This window comes from Mustela lutreola, chromosome X (genome assembly GCF_030435805.1).
Source record: "Mustela lutreola isolate mMusLut2 chromosome X, mMusLut2.pri, whole genome shotgun sequence".
NCBI lineage: Eukaryota > Metazoa > Chordata > Mammalia > Carnivora > Mustelidae > Mustela > Mustela lutreola.
Window position 1 is genome coordinate 11,634,049 of NC_081308.1, and position 11,715 is coordinate 11,645,763.

Sequence of the window (11,715 nt, forward strand, 5' to 3'; positions counted from 1 at the left end):
TTTCAATTCTTCTTTAATTTCCCGGTTGACCCATTCATTCTTTAGAAGGATACTGTTTAGTCTCCATGTATTTGGGTTCTTTCCAAACTTCCTTTTGTGGTTGAGTTCTAGCTTTAGAGCATTGTGGTCTGAAAATATGCAGGGAATGATCCCAATCTTTTGATACCGGTTGAGTCCTGATTTAGGACCGAGGATGTGATCTATTCTGGAGAATGTTCCATGTGCACCAGAGAAGAATGTGTATTCTGTTGCTTTGGGATGAAATATTCTGAATATATCTGTGATGTCCATCTGGTCCAGTGTGTCATTTAAGGCCTTTATTTCCTTGCTGATCTTTTGCTTGGATGACCTGTCCATTTCAGTGAGGGGAATGTTAAAGTCCCCTACTATTATTGTATTGTTGTTTATGTGTTTCTTTGATTTTGTTATTAATTGGTTTATATAGTTGGCTGCTCCCACGTTGGGGGCATAGATATTTAAAATTGTTAAATCTTCTTGTTGGACAGACCCTTTGAGTATGATATAGTGTCCTTCCTCATCTCTTATTACAGTCTTTGGCTTAAAATCTAATTGATCTGATATAAGGATTGCCACTCCTGCTTTCTTCTGATGTCCATTAGCATGGTAAATTCTTTTCCACCCCCTCACTTTAAATCTGGAGGTGTCTTCGGGCTTAAAATGTGTTTCTTGGAGGCAACATATAGATGGGTTTTGTTTTTTTATCCATTCTGATACCCTGTGTCTTTTGACAGGGGCATTTAGCCCATTCACATTCAGGGTAACTATTGAGAGATATGAATTTAGTGCCATTGTATTGCCTGTAAGGTGACTGTTACTGTATATGGTCTCTGTTCCTTTCTGATCTACCACTTGTAGGCTCTCTCTTTGCTTAGAGGACCCCTTTCAATATTTCCTGTAGAGCTGGTTTGGTATTTGCAAATTCTTTCAGTTGTTGTTTGTCCTGGAAGCTTTTAATCTCTCCTTCTATTTTCAATGATAGCCTAGCTGGATATAGTATTCTTGGCTGCATGTTTTTCTCGTTTAGTGCTCTGAAAATATCATGCCAGCTCTTTCTGGCCTGCCAGGTCTCTGTGGATAAGTCAGCTGCCAATCTAATATTTTTACCATTGTATGTTACAGACTTCTTTTCCCGGGCTGCTTTCAGGATTTTCTCTTTGTCATTGAGACTTGTAAATTTTACTATTATGTGACGGGGTGTGGGCCTATTCTTATTTATTTTGAGGGGCATTCTCTGAACCTCCTGAATTTTGATGCTTGTTCCCTTTGCCATATTGGGGAAATTCTCCCCAATAATTCTCTCCAGTATACCTTCTGCTCCCCTCTCACTTTCTTCTTCTTCTGGAATCCCAATTATTCTAATGTTGTTTCGTCTTATGGTGTCACTTATTTCTCGAATTCTCCCCTCGTGGTCCAGTAGCTGTTTGTCCCTCTTTTGATCAGCTTCTTTATTCTCTGTCATTTGGTCTTCTATATCACTAATTCTTTCTTCTGCCTCATTTATCCTAGCAGTGAGAGCCTCCATTTTTGATTGCACCTCATTAATAGCTTTTTTGATTTCAACTTGGTTAGATTTTAGTTCTTTTATTTCTCCAGAAAGGGCTTTTATATCTCTCGAGAGGGTTTCTCTAATATCTTCCATGCCTTTTTCGAGCCCGGCTAGAACCTTGAGAATTGTCATTCTGAACTCTAGATCTGACATATTACCGATGTCTGTATTGATTAGGTCCCTAGCCTTCGGTACTGCCTCTTGTTCTTTTTTTTGTGGTGAATTTTTACGTCTTGTCATTTTGTCCAGAGAAGAGTAAATGAAGGGGCAAGTAAAATACTAAAAGGGTGGCAACAACCCCAGGAAAATATGCTTTAGCCAAATTAGAAGAGATCCAAAATCGTGAGTGGGGAGAAAGGGGATAAAAAGAGGTTCAAAAAGGAAGAAAGAAAAAAGAAAAAAGAAAAAAAAAAAAAAAAAAAAAAAAAAAAAAGAAAAGAATTTTTTTTAAAAAAAGAAAACACCTAAGAAAAATGTAAAAAAAAAAATATATATATTAGATAAACTAGTAAAAAATCGTTAAAAAATAAAAAGGTAACAGTTAAAAAAAAAAAAATTTTACCCGAAGGCTAGAAAAAAAAAAAAATGAAAAAGAAAAAATTAAATTAACTGCAAGACTAAAAAAAATCACAGGAAAAAAGCCATGAGTTCCGTGCTTGGCTTTCTCCTCCTCTGGAATTCTGCTGCTCTCCTTGGTATTGAAACCGCACTCCTTGGTAGGTGAACTTGGTCTCGGCTGGATTTCTTGTTGATCTTCTGGGGGAGGGGCCTGTTGTAGTGATTCTCAAGTGTCTTTGCCCCAGGCGGAATTAAACCGCCCTTACCCGGGGCCGGGGTGAGTAATCCGCTCGGGTTTGCTTTCAGGAGCTTTTGTTCCCTGAGCGCTTTCCGTAGAGTTCCAGAGGACGGGAATACAAATGGCGGCCTCCTGGTCTCCGGCCCGGAGGAGCCGAGAGCCCAGGGCCCCACTCCTCAGTGCGCCCTCAGAGAACAGCGCCCAGTTACTCCCGTCTGCCTGACCTCCGGCCGCGCTCCGAGCTCACCGAGCCTGCGACCGGTTCAAGGTAACACGGAGCTGCGAGCTTACTGTCGGCTCTGTCTCTGTAGCCGGCTTTCCCGTTCCAATACCCGCAAGCTCTGCGACACTCAGACACCCCCGATCCTTCTGTGACCCTGCGGGACCTGAGGCCACGCTGACCCCGCATGGGCTTCGCCCCGGTTTAGCCTCTGGAGCGATGTCCCTCAGCGGAACAGACTTTTAAAAGTCCTGATTTTGTGCGCGGTTGCTCCGCCGCTTGCCGGGAGCCGGCCCCTCCCCCCGGGGTCTATCTTCCCGTCGCTTTGGATTCACTTCTCCGCCGGTCCTACCTTTCAGAAAGTGGTTGTTTTTCTGTTTCCAGAATTGCTGTTCTTCTTCTCTTCGATCTGCCGATGGATTTTCAGGTGTTTGCAATCTTTAGATAAGCTATCTAGCTGATCTCCGGCTAGCTGAAGCAGTCTCAGCTTGCTACTTCTCCGCCATCTTGACTCCTCCCCCGAGCTAATTACATTTTTAAGTTGCGTGTTTATCTCCGGGAGTCTACTGGGTCATGCTGCTAGAAATTATTCTAGAGAGTACTAGACCCTCTCTTTGTCCCTGTCTCTGGTTTCAACTCTCTGATTTTCACGTTCCATGGGAAAACACACACACACACACACACACACACACACCCCAGATAGTGTGCACACACATAAATTTAACAAGCTACCGCAAGTTTTTCACATAACCAAGTCTCAGTTCCTTCACTTTAAAATGTGGCCTGTCACCCATTAAAAAGCTGGGCCACTTTGCAGCCCATCCCAATCCTGTGTTTCATGCAGTGAAATACTAAAAGGTAACTGAAAAACAAACCCTTTATTGAATCCTCCCCCCAAACACCCAAGAGGGCGCTTCAACCTCAAAGTCCATTTCAAACCACCCTCACAGCTGCCCGGCAAGTCCCCAATAGTTCCGGCCCCTCTCACTCAGCTCCTCACCCCGCATGCCCTCTCAACTTTGCACCCCCGGGAGACAGCACACTCTTCTCCTCCTCCTCCCCTCTCGCCTCCTGAATGGACTCTCTCCCCCCCGCCAGCACTCAGCCCCTTCCAGGGAAAATCAGACCTAGACCTTTCCAGTCTTAACCCGTCACCCATAAATCCACTTCAGCTCAATGAAAGCCCGTGAATGGAACCAGGGCTGGGAGGAAGACGGCGAAAATGCTCCTCTCGTATTATGTATTTTTCCTCTCACTGGATAATATGCAGCTTGAAGCACTGGAAACAATGAGTGCCTGGCAGCGGGGCCAATGCCTAGAGCGCTGTGGGTTTGAGACCAGTGGCCGGGGTGTGCACCGACCCGTCTCCGAGCCACACCGTCCCCACATGCAAAAGAAAGGCTTCAGATGGCTTTTTAAGGTGGCTTTTTAGTTCCACACTATTAGGATTTTCTGATATTAAAATATGGGTAAAGAGGAGATGAATATGTATTGCTTCTTGGTACCAGTTTGTTGTCCGAGAGACAGGGGAAGGGGCTGAAGAGGTAGAAACGTCCAGTCACAAAATACGTAAGTCACGGGGACAGAGAGGACAGCCAGCGCTGTCTGCTGACAGGTGGTGGCCAGGCTTGGGCAGCGACTAGTTCGTAACGTACATAAATATCAAATCACTCTGCGGGACACTTGAAGCTAAGACACCAGCCATTATGCTGCAGCAGAGGAGTAAAAATACCATCACACACACATACATGCAAAAGAAAAAACTGTGTAAAAAAAAAAGTGGAAAGAGTTTCCCATGAGCAAGTATGTCCTGCTATGAACTGAATGGTGGAAAGCAGAGGTTCCTTCTTTCCAGGCCCCCCCCCCTCATCACCAGCCGCCGCTCGCAGGACAAGGGTCATCACCTGGCAAGGACTGTTTGCTCAACACCGACTGCACACTCGAAACTTCTGGTCACCAATCCATGACACGGGGATGCGCAGAGGAAGAAAAGGCAGCACAAGCAAAAGTCTGCAGTAGCCGGGGGCAGGTCGAGAAGAGCCAGAAGGATGTAGTGTTTATGGCCAAGAGATGGGGCGTAATATGAGACACTCTTCCTCTAACAAGCAAGAGTACTACTGTACTCTTCCTCTAACAAGCATCAGACTACTGTACTAGACTGTGATTTGCCGGGCTGGGCATTAGGACTTATTAAGGTTCCTAACATTCTGGTGGCACCTGGGTGGCTCAGCCAGTTAGGCATCTGTCTACAGCTCAGGTCATGATCCCAGGGTCCGGGATGGAGCCCAGGGTCAGGTTCCCTGCTCAGTGGGGAGACTGCTTCTCCCCCTCTTTCTGCCCCTCCCCCTGCTTGAGTGCACTCTCTCTCTGTCAAATAAAGTCTTTTAAAGGAATAAATCAAGTTCCTAACATTCAGGAAACATTTAGCAAGTATTCAAGGGCACGTGAGGGGCATGCCTTGTGATCCGTAGGCAGGATTTGATTGATAGAACTCGGATTTTCTACATTTTGACTTGGTTGCCAACTCATCCACACCTTTCTCTCTCTACATATTAAACTGATGAGCTTCTCAAAGCTTTTGAACTAAAGGAGAAGATCCTTTCCCTCACACTGTTCCAAGTCCTTTAACTGCCAAATTCAGGTGGCAGCTTCAAAGCTATTTCCTTTGATATCCTGAGAAGGCCCATCAAGACCTGTGGCCACCACCCATCCAGTCTGTGACATTCCCTTAGGCTCCAGCTGCCTGGCATTTTATTTAAATCAGGAAACACCGGACCTAGCTACCAGGAACGTCCGTTTCTTGAAGACAGAGCCAACGTTATGCTTTTTTATGCTGCTCTGCTGCCTCTAAAATAATTCTGCGTGCACAGAAGGTACTAAAGACATCCCAAGTGGTCCTTGGGTTACATCCTAAGGCACCCTCGCAGTTGTATGTGGTCACATGACTGACTCTGGCTAGTGGGAGGTATGTAGAAATCGCTGGGTGAGCCTTTTAGGGAAGTCCTTCATATATCTACTTTTTAAAAAGATGGATAGTGGCACCTTGCTGTTTGCTCTCTCTGTCCTCCCTGCGCCCAATGGTTGCTATTGCCCCAACAGCTGTCTCAGACCATAAGGCGATGCACTAAGAAGGAACGAAAAATGATGAACTAAGATAGAATGAGCATGGGTCTCTGAAAAGCGGGGAGCCTTCAGGCTCACCCTAGACCTTGGGTTTTCAAAAGAGAAACACAAACCCTTACACAGGGACAGAGGGCAATAATGTCCTGGCAGTGGCCTGGGACCAGCTGAGATCCTGCCCTCCCAACAGCCAACAGCCAACAGCCAACACCACGCTCTCCTGTGTCAAGGCAACATGGGCGCAGCAGAAGGGAAAGACCCGTCGAAGACAGACTCCAGCAACTGCGACTACCTCCTGGGCCTACTCAGCATCGAGGCAGGGGCCCGACTGTAAGGATGAAAAAGCACAGGGGTGCCTGGGTGGCTCAGTTGGCTGAGGGACTGCCTTCTGCTCAGGTCATGATCATGGAGTCCCAGGATTGAGTCCTGCATCGGGCTCCCTGCTCAGTGGGGAATCTGCTTCTTCCCCTGACTCTCCCCTCTTATGTTCACTTTCCCTCATTCTCTCTCTCAAATAAATAAATAAAAATAAAATCTTAAAAAGAAATCACTGAAAAGGCAGAAGGAAACTGGCAGCATGAAATCCAGACTGAGATCTAGATTCAGCCTTGAATGGACTTGAGCTCTGACTCCATGCCCCTCTACCATGATTCAGCACCCAGAGACCTCGATAATGGACAGCGCCATCTACACAGGCTGTATCAATAAGGACCAAGATTTCTCAAGGTTATTTGACGATATCAGGAGACTCATAATTTTTAAGTATGTAATGGGGTTATAGTTTAATTTCTTAAAGTTGCAATCTTTTAGAAACACAAACTGAAATATTTACAAGTAAAATGGAACGATTCACCTTTAAAATACTTTGAATGCAGGGGTGTTTGGGTGGCTCAGTGGGTTAAAGCCTCTGCCTTCAGCTCAGGTCATGGTCTCAGGGTCCCCTGGGATCAAGTCCCACATCGGGCTCTCTGCTCAGCGGGGAGCCTGCTTCCCTTCCTCTCTCTCTGCCTGCCTCTCTGCCTACTTGTGATCTCTCTCTGTCAAATAAATAAAATCTTTAAAAATAATAATAATAAAATAAAATATTTTGAGTGCAGGAACAGATGGGAAGTATAGAGGAAACGAGAAAGTCTGGGAGTTGATCACTATGGAGATTGGGTACGTGGGGACTCATTACACTCTTTTCTCTATTCTTCTAGGTTTGCAATTCTTCATAATTAAAAAAAAAATGTCTGACATTGGCCCCAGGAAAATCATGTTCCACCAAGGGGTGTCCAAGTGGAAGGGGGAGCGGAGCCCAGAGGCGGGTACAAATGAGTCGTGGGTTTCCCTCCTGCTGGGAGCACAGCTGAGGGAGCCCAAACATCGCACTATGCAATCATCATCCACGTTCCAGCTTGGCAGCCTTGGCCCGCACAGAATCGTGATGAAAGCCAACCCCGCCCCATCTCTGCTTTATTGTTCATCACCAAAAGGCTCAGTGAAAGCTTTGTAAATACCTCTACTTCCTCATTTACGGCCATAGGGAACCGGTTGCTGAGGGCCACTCATACCACACACTGGTGTAAATTCTACACTAAAATAGCTTTGGGCTCCAAAGGGTCGGCGATGTTTCTTTAGAGACGAAGCCTTGGCACAAAAAGTTTCAAACGTACCGCCCCGAAACCACATCAGTGCTTCCCTTCTCTGAGGACTGGAGGGTGAGGGGGTCTGCCTTCTGCCACGCTAACAGTATGGTGACAACCTAAATGGTCAAAAGTAGGTCCATGACTAAGACAGTAACACTGTGCCGGACACGGGAACATGTCACAGTGACTTAAATGATGTTCGTGAAGGGGCCGCCTGGGTGGCTCAGTCGGTCAAGCATCAGACTCCTGATTTCAGCTCAGGTTGTGATCTCAGAATTGTGAGACCGAGCCCCCCCGTCGGGCTCCGGACCGGGCATGGGACCTGCTTGACATTCTCCCTCTCTCTCTGTCCCTCCTGGCCTCACATGTGTGCGTGCTCTCTCTCTCAAAAAAAAAAAAAAAAAATAGATGTGCATGAAGAATTTATATTTCCATGGGAAGTGCTTATGTTACCCTGTTAAATGAAAACAAGGACAGAAAATTGTTTAGTTTATATAATCCCCATGACGTAAAACGTACAGCTATAATGGAGAAAAAAAGGAAACAATCTCCGTCTTAATCATGATTAAACCAGGGTGACGGCATTATGAATAATTCCAATCCACATATTTTTCCTTAGGGTAGAGGCATAAACGGGAGACCCTCTGAATCAGTAGAATGTGGGTGTCTTTAAAGCACAGGTTTTCAGCCAGGGACTCTTAACTGGGTACCACGGATAGAATTCAGGGCAGCTGGGGAAAAAAATTACATCTTGATTTTCACTAACCTCTAACTGAAAATTGTTTTTTCATCTGGAATTTTTTTTTGGTAGTAAAATATATATAAGAAAATTTACCATTTTAACTTTTTTTTAAGTAAACACTTCAGTGTCAGGAAGTACATTCACACTGGTAAGTAAGCGTCCCCAGCAACCATCTCCAGGCTGGAATGTAATACTTTATTTTTTTTTTTAAGATTTTTTAATTTATTTGACAGAGACTACAAGTAGGCAGAGAGACAGGCAGAGAGAGAGGGGGAAGCAGGCTCCCCGCTGAGCAGAGAGCTCGATGTGGGGCTCGATCCCAGGACCCTGGGATCATGACCCGAGTCGAAGGCAGAGGCTTTAACCCACTGAGCCACCCAGGCACCGCTGGAATGTAATACTTTAACCATGAATGCAGTCAAAGCAGCACAGTAAATCACCAGCACCTGCGACCCTGTCACCACTAGAACTCAAAGCCGTTTCATATAACGTGACAGTTGCTACAGGTATACTGAACTACTTTTTAAAAGATTTATTTATTTATTGGGAGGTGGGGCTCGACCTCAGACCCTGAGATCATGACCTGAGCCGAAACCAAGAGTCCGATGCTCAACTGACTGAGTCACCCGGGCGCCCCAGTATAGGGAACTATTACTCTCGATGTCCCTCGCAGCTTTGAAATTAGGTAGTGATATGACCTGTCACTGAGTCTTGTTACTTAATGCAAATTACTAGATTACAAATTTGTTTTGTAATATTCTGCTCACCATATTGCCATATGTTTTCCTTTGTAATCCTATGTATTTTATTTCACACATTAAAAAAATATTATTCTGGGGCACCTGGGTGGCTCCGTGGGTTAAGCATCTGCCTTCAGCCCAGGCCACGAGTTCATATCCCTCTCCCTCTGCCACTCCCTGTTTGTGTTCCTTCACTCTCCCTCTCCATCAAATAAATACAATTGTAAAAAATATGTGTTACTCTGAGAAGAAACGCGTTGGTTTCATCAGACTACGTAAGGGGTTGACAGGACTAAAAATATTTAGAAGGCTTCAGCAGATATGTCCTGACAGATGGAGTCATTAAAGAATTAGCTACCCTCGACGCACAATAATGGCTTTACTAATGGGTGTCCAAATTCCTCATAATTGTTCTTTCAGTGATGCGGCCTAGTAGAATATGATAGCACATCCATCTCCGTGTCCCCAACACCCACTGTCCATTTAGAACTTAGAATAATCTTGTTTGTGTGTAATCCTTATTTGCTTGTACCCTTTGGAAAACAATGCCTGATGGACCCCCAGTGACATTCACGGGTGAAAACGAAAGAGCATAAGAAAGCCAGAGCCAATTTTAGGCAGAAGAACAAACTGACCTCATTTAAAAAAAAAAAAAAAAAAATCCAGGGACGCCTGGGTGGCTCAGTGGGTTAAGCCGCTGCCTTCGGCTCAGGTCATAATCTCAGGGTCTTGGGATCGAGTCCCGCATCGGGCTCCTTGCTTGGCAGGGAGCCTGCTTCTCTCTCCACCTCTGCCTGCTTGTGTTCCCTCTCTCTCTCTCTGACAAATAAATAAATAACAAATTAAATCTTAAAAAAAATAAAAAAGAAAAAAGAATCCATTTCCCTAATATACTTCTTCCTTTATTCAAAAATATCTGGCGGCAGGGGTGGGGGGCGATCAACATCACTAATCACCAGGGAGGGAAATGCAAATCCAAACCACAGTGAAAGATGACCTCACACCTGTCAGAATGGCTAGCATCAGAGAGCCAAGAAATAACAAGTGTAGGGAAGGGTGTGGAGGAAAAGGAACCCTTGTGCCCTGTCGGTAGGAATGTAAATTGGTGCAGCCACTATGGAAAACAGTAGGAGCTTCCTCGAAAAATTAACAATAGGACTACCATATGATCCAGCGATCCCACTGCTCGGTGTTCACCCCAAGAAAACAAAAACACTAACTTCCAGAAAGGGATCTGCACCCCCACATTCATTGCAGCATTTTCCCACAATAGCCAAGACCTGGAAATCACCCTAATACCCACTGAATGGAAAACGACAATATGATATATATGTGTGTACACACACACACACACACACACACACACACACACTGAGATACTACTTAGCCATAAAAAATGAGATCTTGTCATGTGTAACAACATGGGTAGATCTTGAAGGCATTATGCTAAGTGAAATAGAGAAAGCCAAATACCATAAGAGCTCACTTACACGTGGAATCAGAAAATATATAAATGAACCAAGCGCACAGACACAGAGAACAGCTTCATGGTTTTTGCCAAAGGTGGGGGGTGGGGGGTGGGCGAAATATGTCAAGGTGTTCAAAAAGTACACAGTTGCAGTTATAAGTTATGATATCATTAAGTCCTGGGGATGTCATGTACAGCATGGTGACTGTAATCAACATCATTGTTCTGCACACTTAGAAGCTGCTAAGAGAGTACATCTGAAAAGTTCTCATCACAAGGAAAAAAAAAAGTTGTCTAACTACGTATGGTGACAGATGTTAACTAGACCGATTGTGGTGATTGTTTTGCGATATATATAAATACTAAATTTCTCTCTTCTGTGTTGTTTACCTGAAACTTACAATGTCATAGGTTAGTTATACTGCAATCAAAAAATGTTTTTGGAATCTGTGATGGTGATGAGCACTATTTTCCGTGGGCTATAATCACCACTTGATACCTTTCTGTACAAATAAGATATTCTTTTCTGCAAGTCCCACATTCTCTGCAATTTTCAAATAAAACTGCTCTCTCATGCTGAAAGAGGTCTACCTAACCTAAAATCATCTATGAGAGAAGCCTTCTCACACCCCCATCCCCACAGGAGGTCCACAGAGTTGGGGCTCTGTGGTTTGTCCACAAACCCAAATCCTTTGCAAGGCTAACTGGCCAAGCGGGAGGGAGACGGGACCCAAACCAAGCCAAGCAGATGCTTTCCCCTGGGAATTTGGAACCGGGACCTAATGTTACTCCTTGGTGCTTTGAATTGCGGGGGAGTCAACTTGGGGCTATATAGTGGGCATATTTGGTGATGAGGCTCAACTCAGGGTAGGACGAGTGAATGCGGAGAGGGGTGGAGAGGCTTCAGCTGCACCTTCTGTGCCAGACCTCTGTGCCCGAGTTAGCGAAACCCCCTCAGAGTTCACAGCCGTGCCCCCCCCCCCAATAAAGCAGCTCATGATTGCCCCAAGCCCTCTCTTCCCAAGGTAAGCCTCAGTATCCCACCAGCACCTTCTTCAGGAAAGCACGAAAACAGCTCCCCAAGCAGCTTACCTCGGGTCTGCCAGTGCTTCTTCGGACCCTGGCTCCAATCCCTTCCGACTGCCCCCAGCTGAGCACGGACAGGATCACTTTCTTGGAGGATGCCATGCTGAAGTCTCAAAAGAGTGTTCCTACACTGAAGTGTAGAGGTTAGAGGGCCAAAGGGTGGGGGAGGACAGCAACAAAAAAGGCAAATCATAAGGAGGACACATCCAAAGACCACGAAATTAGGGATATTCAATTCAGACCTGCCCCAAATATAAACAGCTACAATATATCGGCTGCTTAGTCTGTAGAAGACCTGGGTTAGGAAATTTAAAACAATAATGCTGGTGAACATGTACAAGCGCTAAT

General features: G+C 45.2%; 1 protein-coding gene across 1 annotated transcript in view; it reads right to left on the bottom strand.

The window, feature by feature from the left end:
* PIR (pirin) overlaps nucleotides 1-11,469 on the bottom strand; it is a 233,775-nt gene extending 222,306 nt beyond the window's left edge. Inside the window, exon 1 of the mRNA XM_059158401.1 lies at nucleotides 11,374-11,469. Coding sequence (XP_059014384.1) covers nucleotides 11,374-11,469 — 96 coding nt within the window. The remainder of the gene's footprint in view (nucleotides 1-11,373) is intronic.
* Nucleotides 11,470-11,715: the final 246 nt, after the last annotated feature.